Source organism: Oryctolagus cuniculus, chromosome 5, assembly GCF_964237555.1.
Source record: "Oryctolagus cuniculus chromosome 5, mOryCun1.1, whole genome shotgun sequence".
NCBI classification, from domain to species: Eukaryota; Metazoa; Chordata; class Mammalia; order Lagomorpha; family Leporidae; genus Oryctolagus; species Oryctolagus cuniculus.
This window is the reverse complement of record NC_091436.1, coordinates 83,597,207-83,619,827: the sequence shown is the minus strand read 5'-3', so window position 1 is coordinate 83,619,827 and position 22,621 is coordinate 83,597,207. Positions and strand designations below refer to the sequence as shown.

Sequence of the window (22,621 nt, the reverse complement as noted above, 5' to 3'; positions counted from 1 at the left end):
GTATCCTTCGGTATGGTATTTGGAGAGACTTGCTGTTTTGGTATCACATCTTTAAAATCTGTGTTCTGATGTACAGTTTGAGACATCTCTACCACAAATATTGACTAATGTCTGCAAATCCCTTCATCTAACAGCAGCAAAGTAAACTCCAGTGACACATAGGCACATGCCAAATGGGAAGGCCCAGATTGTAAGTCTACTTACATTCTTCAGTCAAAAATAGATTACATGACATGAGACCTTAATGTGATCTCTAACAAAAACTGCAAGTATGCCCAGTGCTTCAATCAAACCCAAGGCTTTCAAATTACTGCAGCATGAACACACAAGCAGCTTTCTCATTCTCCTGCAAATCATACTTAAGCAACAGGAAAGTTTTAAACAGACAATGTAGCCCCAATTTTCATTAAAACTCAGAGGCAAATATAAGCCACATATTCTAAAATGAAAGCATATATTACAAAAAGAAAATCAGCTGAAGTCCAAAAGAAATATCAAAAAGGAAAAAGCGTTAAGTTCAGAGTGTGGCTGGAAGAACTAGCAGCAGGACTCAAATATTGTATATTAAAATATATCCTCTAAAAGTAAACAGCTTTTCCTTAATTACAAAAGCTAATTTCAATGACTGAAATGCTAAGTGCAAAACTCAGGATGAAAAGGGTTGGGGACAGATGCATTTCAGCTTTTGAGTGAGAGCAATAGATTTGGTGAGTTTACTCAAAAAACCACATGGCAAAGCCATACTGCCTAGAACAAATGTGACTCGATGGTAGAAGTAAAGCATGACAAGTAGGATGATCAACCCAGGGGTGGGAACATTCAGCCCACAGGCCACATAAAGCCCATGAAATCATTTGCTCTGGCCCTGCCAAGCTATCTGCAGGCAGAATTCAAAATTCAATAAATCTATTGCATGCTATAATTCTGGATGGCCCAAAAACCATGTTATAAATACCCAAATGGCCCTTGGTGGAAAAAAGGTTCCCCATTCCTGAATAACTCCATTCTCCTTCACCTCCTGATAGGGACTTCCTGCAAAGAAGTGATCCAGGAAAACCACATTTATTTAAATATGTTTAATATGAAGAGAACTGACATAGCATCAATATACAATTATTGTATTTCACCTAACGCAATATGTAAACAGCAGAAAATGCAATACTAATAGACAAATGCAGACTTGACAGAAAACCACTGCCCTGGAATAGCTGACAGTTACAACCAAATACTTTATTGTGGATTTTTTAAAAATAATAAAACTCTCACTGCTTAAAAAGGAGTTACAGAGCAGAAATGTGGAGACACAGAAAACAGATGGCAGAGAAAGTAAGATTAAAAGGACCATGACAAAATACTAGAGAAAAGCTTCAGGGGGAAAAAACCCATCTTCACAAAAAAGAAGACACAGGGAAGAAAATATAAATTTTTTAAGGCAATAAAAAAATAGAGGATACAACAAAGTGAAATGCAACTAAGGAAAAAGAGTTTTAAAGGACTAGCAAATCAATATTAGATTTAGAGCAGTGGTTCTCCAAGTAGGAACCCTAGGCTAGCACCAGCAGTTTCACTGGGGAATCTGACAGAAATTTTAGGTTCTCGGGTCACCAAAATAAGCAAATCTTTTTTTTTTATTTTTTTTTTTTTATTTTTTTGACAGGCAGAGTTAGACAGTGAGAGAGAGAGAGAGAGAGAGAGAGAGAAAGGTCTTCCTTTTTCCATTGGTTCACCCCCCAAAGGCTGCTACGGCCAGCACGTTGCGGAAGCCAGGAGTCAGGTGCTTCTCCTGGTCTCCCATGCAGGTGCAGGGCCCAAGGACCTGGGCCATCCTCCACTGCACTCCTGGACCACAGCAGAGAGCTGGCCTGGAAGAGGGGCAACCAGGACAGAATCTGGCACCCCGAGAGGGACTAGAACCCGGGGTGCCGGCGCCACAGGTGGAGGATTAGCCTAGTGAGCCGTGGCGTCAGCCAAAATAAGCAAATCTAAAGGTGGAACATGACAGTCTGTTTTAACATGCCCAAAGTTTAGGAGCTACTGCTTATAAAGATGCAGAAAGACAAAATCTGAGTAGTCAGAATGTCTAAAGAAGAAAATTAAACAATACAACATTACAAATGCTTAAAGACACAAGTCAATAAAACCTAAGACTTAAAATCTATACAGCAAAACAAGTGTCAGAGAAAACTAGCACAGTCAACCCCTGTGGGGAGCAATCCGGACTGGACTAAGTTACTGGAATTAAGACTTATTCTATGCATCTGCTCTCCCACAATATGGCGCTGGGAGAGAAGAAAACAGCTTCTACACAGCTGCCTCCAGTTCAACCAATAAACAGCAGGACCTGCTCCTGATTGGAGGAGAGCAGCGTACTCGGCGTGTGGGTAGCAGAGTTGGGATTGGTGGAAGAGGACTATAAAGGAGGAGAGAGACAACATGCACCAGGAACATCTATCTGAAGGAACACCTGTGCAGCCCCCGAGAGAGCCGGCCGGCGGTGTGCTGCTCCCCCGCGGAAGTGGGGAAAGTGGCAGGGGGAACCGCCCTTCCACGGAGGTGGAAGGGTCGGTAGCCAACCCGGGAAGAACCAGCAGCAAACCCGGGGAGGGCCGAGCAGACGAAAGAACAGCGCAGGGTCCTGTGTCGTTCCTCCATGAAGAGGGGGAGCGACAAACCCCTAAAGAGATCTAATAAATTACTAAACAATTTTAAACAACGAGTGAAAAAAGGTTAAGTATTACAGAGGAAAAAACTGAGAATCAGATGCTATCCTGTTGAAAAGCACAGAGACAGAGACAGAGAGAGATCACTCTTCCATCCTCTGGTTTACCACACCAATCACCCTACAAATGTCCACAACAGCCACTGACGGGCAGGCCAAGTCAGGTGCCCAGAATTCTATCCGGGTCTCCCACATGAGTATCAGGGGCCCAAACACTTGAGCTATGCATCTGCTGCCTCCCAGGATGCATTAGCAGGAAGCTGGACTGGAAGCTTAGTGGTTGGGACTTGAACCAGCAATCCAATATGGGATCTGTTATCCCAAGTGGCAGCTTAACCCCCTGGGCCACAACGTTGACCCCTAAAAGACATTTTTAAGAATACTTACAAGTTAAGTGTGAGCTAGGGACTTTGACATCCATCTAAATGATTCTTCTAAAATAAGGGTTATCATACACAAAAAAATTTTGAACATGTAAGAACTTAGGGACCACAGTTCTCATGAAATATTCCTGAGAAAACTAACGAGAATTTTCCAGTCAAGTAAAAATGACTGAGAAATTATTAGAAAATAACCACTGTCTATCAATTATTGAAGAGTAATTAACTATAAACTGAAACAAAGAGGGAGATTAGGGCCAAAGAACAAAGGTAAATATCTATTCCAATAATTAAAAAATAAAAATTGAAAATGGAGAAAAGGGTAAGAACTCCAAGACTGTAATTCAATGCTAGCAAATCAAATAGCACAATGTAGGCATATTTGACAGTAGGCAAATATTACTGATTAAAAACTAGCTGCATGGGGGATGGCTAAAGTGGCTGGGTCCTTGCCACACATGGGGGAGACCTGGATTGGCTTCCTGGTTCCTGGCTTTAGCCTCACCCAGCTCTAGCCATGGTGAGCATTTGAAAAGTGAACCACTGAATGGAGCTCCCTGTGTATCCATCTAGAACTCTAGGCTTGTCTCTGTGAGTGAGACCCCAGAGGAAAGAAGTGGCCATCAAAGAAAAATGTACTTTTCTCTAAAGGAAGGAGAAAACTTTTACTTTTCTATGGCCTTGTCCAAATGCTGACGAAATTTGTTGACTTAAAAGGCTTCCATAGCCTAGGCAGCTCATGTCAACAGCCTTGGGTGGTCACTGATGTCATACATAAGAGTGTTAATTGTTAAATTAACAACAGGAGTCACTGTGCACTAGTTCTCAAATTGTTTATGTGTGTGTGCAAAATGCTGAAATCTTAGTATAGAGTTGGTCTTTGGTGTACAGTTAATTGAAAATGAATCTTAATGTAGAATGGGACTAGGAAAGGGAGATGGAGGAAGAAAAGGAGTGAGAGTGCGGGTGGTAGGTGGTGTGGTGGGAAGAATAACTATATTCCTAACACTGTACTTTTGAAATTTCTATTCCTTAAAAATAAACTTAAAACAATAATTAAAAAAAAAAAAAACAAGAAGGGTGGAAATGTGAAGAATAAGATTAATGCACTCCTAGTAAAGATACTTTCTTCCTAGAACACAGAGTGTGATCACAGGGACTGATTAAGGATAGCTTATGACCTATTAACAATAAGAGTATTAAGCCCCTGTGAGAACGCTGGCTCCACAAGAACATGTAGCTACTTTCCCAGACGTGAATATCTAATATGTTTTGCTAAACATGTTTCAGAGAAACCTTAGTTTTATAAACTCATGCATGTGCTGTACAATAGGCTATTGTAATCCTTATCAATAAAGAAAACACACTGGGTTAGCCTGGCAGCATTTTTCTGAAGAAGAGTTCCCGTGACCTGTCTCTTCTTTCACTTGTGCACCCCTACACATGAAATACCAGCAATGACTTGTGCTGGGCCAGGCCATAGCAAGGAGCCCAGAACACAATACAGATCTCCCATGGAGGTGGTAAGCATGCAACTACTGGAGCCATCACCGGCAGCCTTCCTGGATGCTCATTAGCAGGAAGGTGGGCTTAGAAGCAGAGCTGTGACTTGAACACAAGCACTCCAATGTGAGATACAGATGTATCATACAGTATCTTAATCACTGTACCAAATGTTCATCCCATCCATAATGCTTATACCAAATATTTTATTTATACTTACTCTGAAGAAATGTATACCCACAGAAAGCAAAGATGTTCACTGAATTACTACTAAAGACAACAAAAGGCAAGAAGCAATCTAAAAATCCACCAATAATAACCTAAGAAAATAATTTGTGGCACACCCTTACTGTCAGTACTGGGTAGCAGTTAAAAAAAAACATTGGCAAGTTTCATGTGCATTCATATAAAAATATTGCTGTGCCATATTCATATTGTTAAGCAAAAAAAGAAGAGAGTCAGATTATTTAGTATTACCCATTTAAAGAGACAAAGCAAGAGCAGGCATTTGGTGTAGACACCACTTGGGAGGTCCATATCCCATATCAGAGTTCTTGGGTTTGATTCCTGGCTATACTCCCAATTCTGGTAATGCACTTCCTAGGAGGCAGCAGGTGATGGCTGGCCTAGCCCCAGCTAATGTAGGCAACTGGGGAGTAAACCAGGAGATGGAAGATCTGTGTATGTGTGTCTCTCTCTCTTTCTCCCTACATTTCAAATAAATTTAAAAAAAAATTTTTTTTTTAAACTAGGTAGGCTGGGGCCAGCGCTGTGGCATAGCAGGTAAAGCCACTGCCTGCAGTACAGGCATCCCAAATGAGTATCAGTTCAAGTTCTGGCTGCTCCACTTCCAATCCAGCTCTCTGCTGTGGCCTGGGAAAGCAGTGAAGTTGGCTCAAGTCCTTGTGCCCCTTCACCTGCATGGGAGACCAAGAAGCTCCTGGCTCCTGGCTATGGATCAGCGCAGATCCAGCTGTTGCAGCCATCTAGGGAATGAGCCAGTGGATGGAAGACCTCTCTCTTTCTCTGCCTCTCTGTAAGTCTGCCTTTCAAATAAATAAATAAATCTTTTTAAAAATTGTTTATAAAACAAAACAAAGACTATGCTATTTCCTATCACTTGAGTTCAGATTCTCAGCAATGGCAGAGGGGCTGGTGCTGTGGTGCAGCATGTTAAAGACCTGGTCTGCAGTGCCAGCATCCCACGTGGGCACCAGTTCAAGTCTCGGCTGTTCTACTTCCGATCCAGCTCTCTGAGTGGCCTGGGAAAGCAGCAGACAATGGCCCAAGTGCTTGGGCCCTGCATCTGCTTGAGAGACCCAAAAGAAGCTCCAGGCTCCTGGCTTCGGATCAGCCTGCCTCCAGCCATTGTGGCTATTTGGGGAGTGAACCAATGGATAGAAGACCTCTCTCTCTCTCTCTCCCTCTCTCCCTCTCTCCCTGCCTCCCTGCCTCCCTGCCTCCCTGCCTCCCTGCCTCTGCCTCTGCCTCCCTGCAACTCTACCTTTCACATTGATAAATAAATATTTTATAAAATAAAAGAAAGCAATGCCAGAGAATTTTAATTTAATAAAAAAATAGGCATCATATGCCAAACAATGTTGAGTTTTAGGAATAATATGAATAGGCCTAAAAAGTAATTTTTCACTCCATATAATCCTATGTTGTTAATAGTTTTTCTAAAAAAAGTAGTATGGACTAATGGCCATGAATCAAAAACTGTCATAAGAAATCAGAAGCAACCTAGTCTAAGCTTCCAACACTGGGACTCTTACTAAAGAGGAAAAGCCCTAGAATCATACATGTCTGGCCAAAACAGTGCTATAGCCAATTCAAGGGGTTGCTGGAACAGTCAAGACTAATGGGCGACCAAATGTCATTCTTCTTCCCCTCACAAGGTAAATTAGGATACCAAGCACTAATTAGCAAGTAAGATAAATAAACTTTACCTTTCTTGAAGTATGAATGTCAAAAAATGGCTTATTTCTGACACTAAATGGTTCCTGTGTTTTGTCAATGAGCCCAGTCTTCATTTTTTCATGTCTAGGATTTATAATTTCTCGTTCTATACACTGCAGACGGATATTAAAATCACAATCTCCAACTGGCTGTGCCTGAACAGAAGAGACAATTATGTAAATTTCAATACTATTTTAAAATTATTTTTTCAGTATAATTATCAAAACTGCCATAGAATGATAGTAGTATATGGAAATAGTATCTTTTGGAGTTGTATAGTATACAGTCTGTACCACCATATACATCAGTCTTAACAGCCTGACTAACGAAATAGAAACATTCTACACACACATATATATACAGTCATTTTAAACATAACTGCATAAAATAGTATAGAAAAAAGATACGAATTTACTTAAGTTGATTCAAAGATTTTTGTATCTGAATTAAGGCATTAATATACTTACCTTCTTTTGTGACATCTCTGAATTTGCAAAATATTTGTATAAAAATTAAAATGCATGTAATTCAATAAAGAACAAGAAAATTAGGATAGGCACTCACAGTGCTTTTCACTGTTTGAAGCACTAACATTTTACAGGCATCAATATGTAGAAGATATTTATTAGATACATACATCCTTAACCCTGGAAACACAGGAAAAGTTTATATAGTACTTCAAAGTTATACTGTTATTAAAAAAGGTAAAGTTTTCTTCTCTTCTTCCCAATAACCTTGCACTTCAGTGTCCTTAAAACATATGCGGTTTGCATGGTGAAATAACAAGTGCACGCAGGAGTAAGTTTGTTCTAGTGTCAGGATGCCAACTGGGACACCAGCATCTGAGTATAATTCCTGGCTCAAACTCCTGACTCCAGCTTCCTGCTAGTGTAGACCCCGGGAAGTAACAGTGGTGGCTCAAGTAATTATATTCTTGCCATCCATGTACAAGACCTGGATTGAGTTCCCAGCCCCTAGCTTCAGCCACCCCCAGCCTCTGTATATATCTGGGGAATGGACCACTGAACATTATACATATTTCTCTCGCTTTCTCCCTCTCTGTTTATCTGCACCTGTCTCTGAAGTAAATAATTTTTTAAAATACACATACACTTGTGTATAGCTGAGGGTGAGGAGCTTGCCCTATCCACATAGTATATAGCAACATAATCATTACTCATCACGTGGTTGACAGTAATCATCCAGATTGGTAAGGACTGCTTCAACCGCCTGAAAACTACTTTGTATCTCCTCAACTGGACACCTCCGGTGCATTTTCCACCATCTTTTCTGTCTTCTTCCTCTTCCCCAATCTATATTACACAACCTAATATTTATTCAGCCTAATGTTTCTACCAGAGCAGCAGTACTTGCTTAAAGTGAACAATGTTAGCTATGCCTGGGGATGTGTTTTTCTTAGCTTTAGAAGGATGACAACCTGGAGACCCAACCAAAAAATAAAAAAAAAGGAGTAAGACAAAGTGAGCAGGAGTTAGATATAAAGTAGAACATGTTCTCTGCATAAAGATATACAACTGTTGAGCTGAAAAAATCATAATATACAGCTATCTGTAAAGGACATTTATTGAAGAAATGCTAGCAAACAACTGCACGGTCTATGTGTGATCTTTTGCATGCAATCTATGTCATCAACATGGATGAAAACCTAAGATGGTAAAGTTTTATTTATTGGGTAAATTAAAGAAATTCAGACACCTAAAAAATTAAAATGGGACAAACAACCCTTTTTTCTTAAGAAAAAGCCTAGTAACTCCTAGCAGGTAAGTAAGTCATCTCAATTCTTTCCTAGAATGCTTCCCATTTTAAAATATTAAAAAACTCACTGCCATAACAAGAACAGATTGAAAGCAAGCTCACCTTCAAATCTACAATGCTTGCTGAAAAGGAAGCCCTACAAAATATGGGCACTAAATCACTGAGAAAAAATAATAACTATTATTATTATTAACTATTGTCTAACCAGTTCAAAGTTTTAGATTCTTCTGAAACACTACCCATGCTGCCACTAAAGTTATCTTTCAAAACAATAAGTGTGTGAGTATATCATTACAGAAACTAAAATTCCTCTACACTGCCCTATTACGTAAAGAACGTTAAAATGCCTTATTCAAGTAATCCAGCCACCAGTTCACCAATCCATTCCCAAATCATCTAGCGTTCCTGACATCCAAGACTCAATCCAGCAAACCTAATTTGTGTCATTTCCCTGTCTGCAAGTCCACACTTCAGTGACTCAAGAATATTAAGTGCTAGGGTTTGAACAAGATTTGCACCAAGAGGTAGTAAAAGCATAAAAATAAACACAAAATTCAGTACAGCGGCTGCTTCTGGTCACGAAAATCAAGAACAGGATAAGAGAGGAGTACAGAAGAAACATACTGGATTTATAATCATTTCTTATTAAAATGAAGAGAGATTAAATGTTTTAACAAATCCATGAGTACTGACTGTATTATGTTCTATACTCTTAAAATATTAGAAGGTTGTCATCTAAAAGAGAAGCCAAGAAGTGAGCCCATGGAGCCAGCCTTGTGGCATAGCAGGTTAAGCCATCACCTGTGATGCCGGCTTCCTACACGGGCACCAGTTTGAGACCCAGCTGCTCCACTTCTCCAGCTCCCTGCTAAAGCACCTGGGAAAGCAGCAGCAGATGGCCCACGTGCTTAGGTCTCTGCACCCACATGGAAGACCCAAAAGAAGCTCTGGGCTCCTGCCTGTAGCATGGCACAGCTCTGGCTGTTGCAGCCATTTGGGGAGTGAACCAGCAGATGAAAGATCTCTCTGTCTCCAACTCTTTCAAATAAATAAAAAATAAATCTTTCCCTTTTTAAAAGATTTATTTTATGTATTTGAAAGGCATAGTTACAGAGAGAAGTAGAGAAAGAGAGAGAGGTCTTCCATCTGCTGGTTCACTCCCCAGATGGCCACAACGGCCGGAGCTGTGCCGTTCCGAAGGCAGGAGCCAGGAGCTTCTTCCGGGTATAGCGGCCCAAGCACTTGGGCCATCTTCTACTGCTTTCCCAGGCCATAGCAGAGAGCTGGATTGGAAGAGGAGCAGCCACGACTAGAACCGGCACCCACATGGGATGCCAGCGCTTCAGGCCAGGGCTTTAACCCACTGAGCCACAGCGCCGGCCCCAAAAATAAATCTTAAAAAAAAAAAAAAAAAAAAGTGAGAGCACATGAACACGTTAAGGTAGAACTCACTATCAAGAGGCAAAGGAAGCAGCACTTACTTATTCACAAAGATGCAAAGTCACCCCCATCCCTTATTTTTAGCTATAGGTCAAGGACTGTAATTCTGAGAAGTGTGATAAGATTAAGCATTATTTTCCAGGAATACAGTAGTTACAAACAGAATAAGATGAAAATATGATGTTTTCTAGCCTTGAGATTCTTAAATTTGAAACTCTACATTTTGAATTTAGATATTCACCCCAAAAAATGAGATACATACATGGAAAATTTTCAGGAAAAAAAAAGTGTGCCCTGAAGTAACCTGTAATAATACAATCCTTAATCTTAATCTTAATACAGTAACTTATTAAAGTAAAATATACTTCAAAAAAGAGTTTTTCAAATGTTGTAATAAATCTTCAGAACCTTAAACATTTTTTAAAGACTTATTTATTTATATGAAAGGCAGAATGATGATGACGGAAGGAGAGAGAAAGAGGGACAGGGACAGGGAGGGGGGAAGGTAACAGGGAGGGAGGAAAGGGATATGTTCCATCTACTGGTTCACTCTCCCAAATTGCGACAATGGACAGGGTTGGTCAAGACCAAAGCCAGAAGCCTGGAGCTCCATCCAGGTCTCCCCCATGACTGGCAGGGGTCCAAGTACCTACTTGATCATCTTCTGCTGCCTTCCCAGGCTCACTAGCAGTAGCTGAATTGGAAAGAGAGCAGCCAGGACTCACTGGTGCTCTGATATGGGACGCAGTGCTGAAGCAGCAACTGAGCTCACTGTGACACAACACCGGCCCCAAAACATAAATAGTTAAATTTGAGAATTCTTAAATGTTTTCAGTCTGGCTTGAAAACTAAATGATTATTCAGTTTGAATAATGCATGTATACAGGATTGATTATATGTGTTCACAGATATGCACCATCAAGTTTCTTGCATTTACAGAAGTCATATTATACTGCCTAACTAATCTAGATCATCACATTATAAGTAAACATAAACAGGAAATGGATTCTTGGCTACTCTAAAACTGTAGGAAATAAGTAGAGAACATAATCCTCATTCCTTTAACAACTTTTTTTACAGGCATAGTGGACAGTGAGAGAGAGAGAGAGAGACAGAGAGAAAGGTTTTCCTTTGCCGTTGGTTCACCCTCCAATGGCCACCGTGGCTGGCACACCGATCCAAAGCTGGGAGCCAGGTGCTTCTCCTGGTCTCCCATGCGGGTGCAGGGCCCAAGTACTGGGGCCATCCTCCACTGCACTCCCGGGCCATAGCAGAGAGCTGGCCTGGAAGAGGGGCAACCAGGACAGAATCCGGCGCCCCGACCGGGACTAGAACCGGGGGTGCCGGCACCGTAGGTGGAGGATTAGCCTATTGAGCCGTGGCGCCAGCCCTTTGACAACTTTTTAAAACAGGAAATTTTGTATTTTATTTTTGTTTCTTACTTCTATTGATAAATAACAATTTCTGTCTCTAAATTACACATTAATACCTTATATCAGTTTCTCTTTTGTTCTTTTTAAGTTACAAATAAAACTAGAATGCTTTTTTAACAATAAAGTATAAAATAACTAAAACCAAGAAATTTTCACTTTACTTATCAAACTATTTTCTTTATCCATTTGAAATTAAAGAAACTTAAAGGATCAGCCTTGTGGCACAGCAGGTTAAGCAACTGCCAAGGCACCAGCATCCCATATGGGCACCAGTTCAATTTCCAGCTCCTCCAGTTCCAATCCAACTTCCTGCTAACAAGCCTGGGAAAGCAGAAGACAGTCCAAGTGTTTGGGCCTCTGCACTCACATAAATAAAATAAACAAATAAATCTTTAAAAGAAACAGAAACTTAAAAGAAAAAGAAATGTGCCAGGGCCAGCACTGGGGCACAGAGGATTACTCTGCTGCCTACAACACAGGTATCCCATATGAACAACGGAGGCCACTCCATTTCTCATCCAGCTCCTCACTAACGTGCCTGGGAGAGCAGCAGAAGGTGGGCCAAGTGCTTGGTTCCCTGTCACCCACACAGGAGACTTGGATGGAGTTCCAGGTTCCTGGCTTCGGCCTGGCCCAGACCCAGCCACTGTAGCTGTTTGAGGAGTGAACCAACAACTGGAAGATATCTTTCTTTCTCTCTGTCTCTTCCTCTCTATCTATCTAACTCAGCCATTCAAATAAATAAATAAATCCTAAAAAAAAAAAAAAAAAAAGTATGTAAAATATCAGACAATAAGAGAAAGAAAAGGAGAGGTAAAAGTATTAACAAAAAGATGACTGGCAAATAACCTAAAATAGTCACAATTTTCCTAACTATCTCTCAGGCAGTGGCAAACACTTTTTATCTGTTAAAGATAAATTTATTATTTCACTGACAGTTTTCATTTTCTCAATTATAAACTTCATAAATTTTAAAAGGTACTTACATTGAATTTAATGATGTCATATATCAAATATCTAGGAACAGCCTGTCCATTTACTCTGTCAATAATCATCTCCTTGAAAGAGAAAACATAAGTTTCTTCATTTGTTAACAGTAATTTCTTTGACTGAAATATACCATATACACAAGAAACACATAAACCTTAAATACACAACATGATAGAATGTCCCAGTAATCACACTGTACCCAGTTAAAAATCTGTAAATTGTCAGCACCTTTAAAAAATCTTACTATGCATAAAAATCACATGATAATATCACATCATATTTTTTTACATTTGAATTAGTATGTTACATGTTGTTTTATGTTTGAATTACTAGCTAACATTTAAGAGTGAAGAGACTACAAAATTAAGTTCTAAAAATCAGGGTCATTTATTAAAAGAATTTTGTTCCAACATTTCTTGTTTAAAACCTCATTTTATGCCAATGATTGTAATCCTAAGTTTGAAAATTAAATGGCCCCCTTATTATGGATGTAATTCCCATGTGACCCATGTGATCTTGGTTCCACGCCAGGTTACTAGACGTCAATGGAAGGGAAAAGGACAAAGACCATAAACAGGTTTCTGCAAATTTGCCTTAGTGTTAAAAGTCAAAATTAATTCCGGATTCTAACAGAAAGAGATAAGGACACCAAGGGTTGATTACAGGCATAATAATAAAAAATAATAAATAATGCAGTATTTTATAAAACTTTAATTATTATTTTTTATCTAAGATCATTTTTTTGCCTCGTATTTTTCCTAGGAAACTCAACAGATTTTCTTGCTTTCTTAATTTCACGAAAGAAAACCCACACATAATCATCTAAAATTATAAAGAACATACTGATATAAGAAACAATTTTTATTTTAATAAGCCAGTATCAATTAATTCATTTCTTGAATATATGTTTGTTAAGCAACACACATTTGCTTAGGATTAGCACCTTTAAGTTAACACTTGACATAAATTAGAATGTATTTATTATAAACTGTTCATTAAGCATTTTTATTTAAATACTTTTATCTGAGTATTTTACATACTAACAAAGTAATACTGATTACAAAGTTCAATTAAATATTCTTCTAAAATATAAGTGTTTGGAAATTAAATGACAGGATCAAATAGCAGAAATCACAAGAATCTTCCTCCCAAATTACCTGATAAATGAGCAAAAATGTTTTCCTTTAAACATACTTTTAAAAGCCAAAAGAAAATTCATTTTCAGAAAATCAAACTATTCAAAAGGGAAAATCAAAAATCTGACAACCAGGGCCCGCATTGTGGCATAGTAGGTAAAGCTGCCACCTGCAATGCTGACATCCCATATGGGCACCATTTAAAGTCCCAGCTGCTCCACTTCCGATCCAGCTCCCTGTTAATCACCTGGAAAATGCAGCAGAAGATGGCCCAAATGTTTGCACCCCTGTCACCCACAAAGGGAGACCCAGATGAAGATCTTCAGCCTGGCCCAGTTCTGGCCACTGTGGCCATCTGGGAACTGAACCAGTAGATGGAAGACTCTCTCTAAAACTCTGACTTTCAAACAAATAAATAAAACTTTAAAGAAAAATCTGAAAACCAATAAACTACCAAGATTTTGGTAAGAAAAAAAGACATACCTAGGTCCAGATCTAAGCCAGCCAAGCCTTCAGAAGCTCTAATGGAAAGATTCCTAATAATTTTCAAATATAGATAGAAGGAAACTCAGTGGCTACCATTTTCTTTTTCCCCTTCCTCTTCTAACTGAACAGTAATAAAAGTAGATTAACACTCTTTTTCTGTCTGAAGTAAAGGCTCCAGGGATCCACACTTAAATTGAGAAATAATCTAGGTATTAGTGGAATAAAATATCGCTCTCAATTAGGCAAAAAAGATATTCACCAAAAATTCTTTTTTTTTTTTTTTTTTTTTTGACAGGCAGAGTGGACAGTGAGAGAGAGAGGCAGAGAGAAAGGTCTTCCTTTGCCGTTGGGTCACCCTCCAATGGCCACCACAGCCAGCACGCTGCAGCCGGCGCACCGCGCTGATCCGATAGCAGGAGCCAGGTACTTCTCCTGGTCTCCCATGGGGTGCAGGGCCCAAGCACTTGGGCCATCCTCCACTGCACTCCCTGGCCACAGCAGAGAGCTGGCCTGGAAGAGGGGCAACCGGGACAGAACCTGTTGTCCCGACCGGGACTAGAACCCGGTGTGCCGGTGCCGCAAGGCGGAGGAGGATTAGCCTAGTGAGCCGTGGCACCGGCCTCACCAAAAATTCTTAAGAGAGAACAGAACCCATGGTTCTAACAAAGACCTAACACCAGGCAGAGAATACTAACATATGAGGATACTTGACTTCTTCACATGACCCTGCCACCACAATGTCTCCTTCCCCACACTTCTACCACTGCCCTAGGCTACAGAAAAATAAGGAAACATCAAATATGTAAGCTTAATTCTTAGTTAAGAAAACTCGAACTTTGTACACTACTGGTTGGAATGTATATGGAACAAACAGCATAAGGGGGAAAAAACTAAAAACAGAACCACCATATGATCCAGTAAGCCCCACTTCTCTGTATACATCTGGTAGCTTTGGGATCCACAAGGAGGGAAGGCCTAAACTTGCAGGAATGGAGAATCTCTACCTGTACTTCCGGGGAAGAAAAGTCCTTGTCAAGGTCCCTGCGGGTGCCTAAAGATCAACCAATGAGATCAGACCCGCCTCAACCTTTAACCCCCATGCCCTGAATCTATAAAAGGAGCTCTCCCAATCTCTGATGCACAACTTCCCCTGGCCCCCAGCTCGTTGCTCTGTTGGGACCGGGGAACCTCGCCTGGGAGCGGAACTCTAATAAAAGCCTGTGAATTAATTGATTCGTCTGCCTGGGAAGATTTGTTACACGCCGGACACCTTGCAGATGGTGCCGTTTAAGTGTTTACAGCAGGTGATAATGGAATGAACCAAGACCTTCAGCAACCAGGCAGTCAACCAGATGCTTCTCCATCCATACATGCCTGTCCCTGCGGAGCCCCAAGATACCCCCAGCGGGCCCCTGTAGACGACGTCCCCAGTCAGCAGGAAGTAGCCAGAGAGACACATCGTCGCCCCCCTTCCTATCATCAACATCCAAAAGTACTGCTTAAAAAAGGGTCTCAGGGCTAGCGTTGTGGTGTAGCAGGTAAAGCCGCTGCCTGCAGTGCCAGCATCCCATATGGGCACCACTTTGAGTCCCGGCTGCCCCACTACCGATCCAGCTCTTTGCTATGGCCTGGGGAAACAGTAGAAAATGGCCCAAGTCCTTGGGCCTCTGCACCCACGTAGGAGACCTGGAATAAGCTCCTGGCTTCAGATCAGCGCAGCTCCGGCCCTTGCAGCCAATTGGGGAGTGAACCGGTGTATGGAAGACCTCTCTTCTCTCTGCCTCTCCTTCTCTCTATGTAACTCTTTCAAATAAATAAATAAATCTTTTTTAAAAATTGCTAAAATGGTAAACTTTATGTTATATAGCTATTACCACAATCTTTAAAAAATATATAAAAAAAACTGTAGTGAAGAAAACAAACTTCAATTTCTGACCAAAATGTTTAACAGGAAATGGATTTACTCTTCTGCCTGAAACAACCAAATGCATGAACAAAATACACAAAGCAGTAATTTCCAAGACCCTGCACATTCAGCAACAAAGGAGAGGAAGCACACTAGGTCGAGTCTACCAATGTGTCCCAGTCACTATCTGAGGAGAGCTTCGCGGCCTCAGCCTACGAAGGAGACACAGAGGAAGCTCAGTGGTCTCTCTGAACTGAGAAAACAAAATAGGATGTTGAGGAAAAGCAAAGCAGCTGGAGTGCTCAGGGCAGAGAATAGGAGAGAAAGAACTCCAGAGATGTGCTCATTCAGGAGCCCCCTTGGATATTCAGCAGGGACCAATCAGCATATGCATGTAAGGGAACTACCCAAGGCTAGAAGGACTAGCACCTGGCTACCAGCACAGGGAAGGGAGCACCTGTTCACACTAGCCAGAAAAGAAATTACATCATTCACAGAGTATTTGAATACTAAAAAGGATCTACTCTCAGTAGTGAAGGATTGTTATCTCTAAAAATTAACCTGGTGTACCTAAGAAGTCTTAAAAGCAGGATCTGTAAATAACAAATTAGTTTCAAGTAAATTAACTGCATTCCCAAATAAGGCTCAGGAAAATTTACAGGAATTACAAAAATAACAGCCCCCCAAAAAAAACTAAAATTCAAAATGCCTGTAGCCAATATAAAAAAAGTATCAGGCATGCAAATATGATCCACAAGGAGGAAAAATCAAACAAAACTGATCCAAAACTGACAGAGATGTTAAAGTAAGGAAATAAGACACTAAACTTATTATATATTCATTAAAAGACTCAATGAGGGGCAGGTGTTACAGTGCAACAGACTTAGCCACTGCTTAAGGACATTTGGATCCTATATGGCAGTGCCAGTGTCCAGGCCCCACCATTTGCGACTGGGTCCCTGCTAGCCACATGGGAGATTCTGATGGAGTTCCTGGCTCCTGGCTTCAGCCTGGCCCAGCCCCACTTGTTAAGGGTATTTAGGGATGGAGTAAACCAACAAATAGAGGATATCTAGCTCTCTTCCTCTGTCACTCTGCCTTTCAAACATACACATCTTAAAAAACAAAAGCAAAAACAAAAAAAAAACCCTTGGGGCTGGCATTGTGGTATAGCAGGTTAAGCTGCCATCTGCGACACGGATGCCAATTCAATGGAAGCCAGTTTGTGTCCCAATTGCTCCACTTCAAATTCAGCTCTCTACTATTATGCCTGGGAAAAGTAGTGGAAGATGGCACAAGTCCTTGGGCCCCCGCCACCCATGTGGGAGAACTGGATGAAGCTCCTCACTCCCATTTTCAGCCTGGCCCAGCCCTGGCTTTTGGAGCTATCTAGGAAGTGAACCAGGAGATAGAAGATCAATCTCTCCCTTTCTCTCTCCCTCTCTTTCAGATAATAAATTAATAAAAAAAAAAAGATAAATAAATATTTTAAGAAGAAAATATAGCAATAAAAATTTCAAAAATGAAACACAAAATAAATGATTTTTTTAATGAAAATAGCATTATTAATTAGATCTTTTAAGAGAAGAATGGTACAGGTTATGGTAAAATGTTTCTACTTTCAATGGAAATTGTAAACTCACATAAAAGCTCAACAAACCCCAAACACAGAATACTGAAGAAAATTACACCACTGAAAACTGACTAGAAATTAAATGATTGTCTTTTGGCTTAAAATGTTGCTGTGGAGAAACCTGAGGGTTGGATCCTTCATTACAGCCTCTACCCAACTACCACATTCACCAAAAAAAGAAGAAAGAAGAAAAGAAATCCCGTAAGTTTACCTTTCTATCCTCTGCACTTCTCTATATTTTTTTTTTGAAGATTTATTTATGTATTTGAAAGTCAGAGCCACACAGGGAGAGGAGAGGCAGAGAGAGAGAGAGAGAGAGAGGCCTTCCACCTGCTGGTCCACTCCCCAACTGGCCAAAATGGTCAGTGCCACAAGCCTCCTCCAGGTCTCCCATGTGGGTGCAGGGGCCCAAAGACTTGGGCCATCCTCCACTGCCCTCCCAGGCCAGAACAGAGAGCTGAATCAGAAGTGGAGCAGCCAGGTCTTGAACTGGTGCCCACATGGGTTGTTGGAGCTTGAGGCCAGGGCGCCAACCCAATGCGCCACAGCACAGGCCCCTGCACTTCTTTATATTCAAAGTGCCCAGGCATCTAATTCATCTGCCTCCCTATTGAGTATTTCCTCAGCAGAAACTATGAATTAGAATCACTCCAGGTGTTAAAGAAATGAACAAAAAGTCCCTACTCTCAAGACCTTTAAGAGTTTGAGAAAAAGAGAAAATACATAATGAGGTAGGTCCAATTAAGAGTTAATGGCTTGGGGCCAGTGCTGTGACTTAGCAGGTAAAGCTGCCCGCCTGCAGTGCCAGCATCCCATATGGGCACCGGTTTGAGTCCCAGCTACTCCACTTCGAATCCAGCTCTCTACTATGGCCTAGGAAAGCAGTAGAAGATGACCCAAGTCCTTGGGCCCCTACAATCGTGTGGGAGACCTGGAAGAAACTCCTGGCTCCTGGCTTTAGATCAGCTCAGCTCCACTCTCACTGTGGCCATGTGGGGAGTAAATCAGTGGACGGAAGACCTCCTTCTCTATTCCTCCCTCCCTCCCTCCCTCCCTCCCTCTCTCTCTCTCTCTCTCTCTCTCTCTGGCTCTCTGTAACTCTGCCTTTCAAATAAACAAATCTTAAAAAAAAAAAAAAAAAAGAGTTACTAGCTTTAAAAACAGATGGCTACATAAATAGAATAACCACATAGCCACATAGCTTACTTTCCAAACCACAATACTTTTGAGAGTGAAACAGGTTGCAATTAATAATTACACTAAAACAAGTGGAGACCTGCACTATCCCAGCCAAATTAGGACATATGGCATATGCGTAAGAAGGAATAGTTTTTCTACTTGAAGAACAAGAGGAAGTTTGATAATATGGTACACAACATTTCTTGGATCCTGAAAGACATAAAGAATATATTCCAGCAGGGCAGATGATGAGCCAAATTGCATAACAAAGGCATGAAAAAGACCTTTTTGGGGGCCAGTGTTGTTTCACAGCAGGTTAGGCCACAGCCTCCAACACTGACTTCCTACAGAAGTCCTTCCTACAGAACACTGGTTCGAGTCCTAGCTACTCTCCCTTTAGATAGAGTTCCCTACTAATGTGCCTGAGAAAGCAGCAGTCCATGGGCCCCTGACAAGACCTTCACATAAGAAACCAGAATGGAATTTTGGGGTCCTGGCTTCAGTCTGGCCGGACCTCAGCCACTGCAGTTGTTTACAAAGTGAACCAGAGGATGGAAGTTCTCACTCCATCTCCCTCTCCCTCTCTTTCTTTCTGTTTCTCTCTTTCAAATAAATCCTTAAGAAAAGAAAAATTTTTTAAATAGAGTTTTGGTAAATCATCCAAAGCTCAGCATACATGAAACTTCAGGGGTCACAATCAAAGATGAAACTAAAGACACAGACATACTCCATATACAAAAATATTATTCTGAGTAGTTTCACTTTTATATTTTGGAAATAACCACTGAAGGGCTTTAATCAGTGGGCACAATCTCTTTCTTGTCATTAACTGTTGTCTGAAAAATCTGTGAGCCTGCAGAGCTCATCTCTGCAACCCATTCCTTGAAATCTTTCAGATAAAGCCTTTCTGGTTCTAATTATCATAGTCTCTGTAGGTGATACAATATTTTAATTAGATAACGGTAATAACTACACAACCCTATGAACATACTAAAACTACAAACACTTTAAAAAGGTGAATGTCATGGCATGTGAATTATATCTCAATTTTTAAAAATAAAACTAAATAAAGAAATATTTAAATTCTTTAGAATGAAGGGAATGATGAAACTCGATACATAATATATATTAAATGTCAACTACAGGGGCCCGCACTATGGTGTAGCTGGTAAAGCCGCCCTCCGCAGTTCGGGTATCCCGTATGGGCGACAGTTCAAGACCTGGCTGCTCCACTTCCGATCCAGCTCTCTGCTATGGCCTGGGAAAGCAGCAGAAGATGGCACAAATCCTTGGGCTCCTGCACCCACATGGGAGACCTTGAAGAAGCTCCTGGCTCCTGGCTTCAGATCAGTCATCTCCAGCCATTGCAGCCATCTGCAGAATAAACAAGCAAATGGAAGACCTACCTCTCTCTCTCTCTCTCTCTCTGCCTCTGCCTCTCTGTAGCTCTGCCTTTCAAATAAATAAATAAATGATTTTTAAAAATAAATAAAAACAAATGTCAAGTATGTATCAGTTATACATGTTGTATAATACAGGTATAACCAAATGACTAAAAGGAAATACATCAAAATATTAAAAAGTAATCTCAGCCGGTGCCTCAGCTTACTAGGCTAATCCTCTGCCTTGCAGCGCCGGCACACCGGGTTCTAGTCCCGGTCGGGGCGCCAGATTCTGTCCCAGTTGCCCCTCTTCCAGGCCAGCTCTCTGCTGTGGCCATCGAGTGCAGTGGAGGATGGCCCAAGTACTTGGGCCCTGCACCCCATGGGAGATCAGGAGAAGCACCTGGCTCCTGCCTTCGGATAAGCACGGTGCGCCGGCCACGGCGGCCATTGGAGGGTGAACCAACAGCAAAGGAAGACCTTTCTCTCTGTTTCTCTCTCTCACTGTCCACTCTGCCTGTCAAAAAAAAAAAAAAAAAAGTAATCTCTTCTTGACAGTTTACTGTTTAATTTACAAAATCAAAACAATGTGCATGTATACACTTTTATAAAAATCAGCAGTTGAAAAAGACAATTTTTCTAAGATACTTGCTATTAATCATTTTTTCTGATTTTTTTTAAATTTTATTTAAGGTATACAAGTTTCATGTATTTCACTTAGGAACACAGTGATATCATTCTATCAACCTTAATGATTAACTGCTATATCTTTCTCTTAGCCTGAATATTAAATTGATTGAATTGCACTAGTCTGTTTCAAGTGGATTAATGCGTATTTCTTTTTTGTTGTTTTCTTTTTAAGATTTTTTTTTTATTTTTTGAAAGGCAAAGTTACAGAGAGAGGGAGAACAGAAGCAGAGAGAGAGAAGTCTTCCATCCACTGGCTCACTCCCCAAATGGAAATGACAACTAGAACTGGGCCAGTCCAAAGCCAGGAGTCAGGAGCTTATTCTTGGTCTCCCACATAGGTGCAGGAGTCCAAAGACACGGGAGCCACTGCTTTCACAGGCCTATTAGCAGGGAGCTGAATCAAAAATGGAACAGCCAAGACTAGAACCAGTGCCCATATGGGATGTCGGCACTGCAGGCTGTGGCTTTACCCACATACACCACACTGCTGGCCCTAACGTCATAATTCTAAACACCTATTTCCCACATTTTGTGGGTCAAGGAACCTAAGTTAGCGGGGAAAAACAAAAGCACCAATGCTTGATTATGACAGACAGACAATTAGATGGTTTGAGTCATTCTTGTATTTGGAATTTTACGAAAACAATTTGCAAATGAAAATGTAGAAGAAACAGGAAACCACAATGGACTGTTTAAATTAACAAACTGGAAAAACAGATATGGCAACTATAATTCTGGCCCAAGTAAATTGACATCATGAATCACACTGCTATTTTAAAACCTCACAAGAATCTATTATGCTGCTCTCAGTTATCCAAGTTTGGGGTGAAAATAAACAGTATTGCTAAGTTAAATCTGCAGATTGCTAAATATATAATTTTTAAGTATTATTTCATACCTAGAATACCTTCTGTCCATGTCCAATAAAAATATATGGATTTTCCCATCCCAGGAGCTTCAGCAGCTGTAGGTTACAGTGTAGACATGGCCAAGTCCAAGAACCCTACCACACACAACCAAAAATGGCACAGAAATGCCATCATGAAACCCCAATTGTGATACAAAAAAATGCCACCTTAATTGTTAAAGTGACCATATACATAGGATTAAGTGTTAAAGAGATCACATAAATAAGATCAAATGTCCAGTAATAATAATAGAATTATAAAGGAGAGAATGTTCCAACAAGGGAAGCAGTCCATACAGCAGACTCATAGAATGACAACCAGTTTAAGTGGCACTCTGACCTCAGAATCAGCCCTTAAGCCCAGGAGAGCATTTCAGGCATGGAAAGCCAAGACACTGTGGCAAAAAAAAAAAGTATTACATGAAGGATGTCTGTGAGAGAAACTGCAGTGGAAAGAAGTTGCCATCAAAGAAGGATGTACTTTTCTCTGAAGGTAGGAGAGAACTTCTACCTTGCTTATAGCCTTGTCTAAATACTGAAGGAGACTGTGGATTCAAAAGCCTTCCACAGCCCTTTGCAGGTCATGTCAAGAGCCTCAGGTGATCACTGATGTCATACACAAAAGTGCTAATTGTTAAATTAACAACAGGAGTCACTATGCACTTACTTCCCATGCAGGACTTCTGTCCTCAAAGAGTTGAATTATGAGAATTAACTGTAAAACTTGTTCTCAGTTTTATTATATTTTTGTGCATATGTGTGTAAATTGTTGAAATCTTTACTTAGTTTAGAGTTGGTCTTCTGTGCATATGGTTAATTGAAAATGAATCTAAATGAAGAATGGGACTGGGAATAGGAGAGGGAGGAAGAGGTTGGGTGAGAGTGGAGGTGGTAGGGTGGGTATGATGGCAAGAATTACTATATTACTAAAGTTGACCTTATGAAATTTGTACTCATTATATAAAAAGTTTCTCTGGGAAAAAAAGAGATAGAAAGAGATTAGAGGCTGGTGCCATGGCTCACTCACTTGGCTAATCCTCTGCCTGCAGCACCAGCACCCCAAGTTCTAGTCCCGGTTGGGGCGCCAGGTACTAGTCCTGGT

The 22,621-nt window shown here is 40.7% G+C and overlaps 1 protein-coding gene across 1 annotated transcript in view; it reads right to left on the bottom strand.

Moving 5' to 3' along the window:
• The window catches only part of RNGTT (RNA guanylyltransferase and 5'-phosphatase), a 323,382-nt gene that overhangs the window by 198,498 nt on the left and 102,263 nt on the right, over positions 1 to 22,621 (bottom strand). The window contains exons 10-11 of the mRNA XM_002714574.5: positions 12,197 to 12,268; positions 6,552 to 6,716 (exon numbers count right to left, since the gene is read on the bottom strand). Coding sequence (XP_002714620.1) covers positions 6,552 to 6,716; positions 12,197 to 12,268 — 237 coding nt within the window. The remainder of the gene's footprint in view (positions 1 to 6,551; positions 6,717 to 12,196; positions 12,269 to 22,621) is intronic.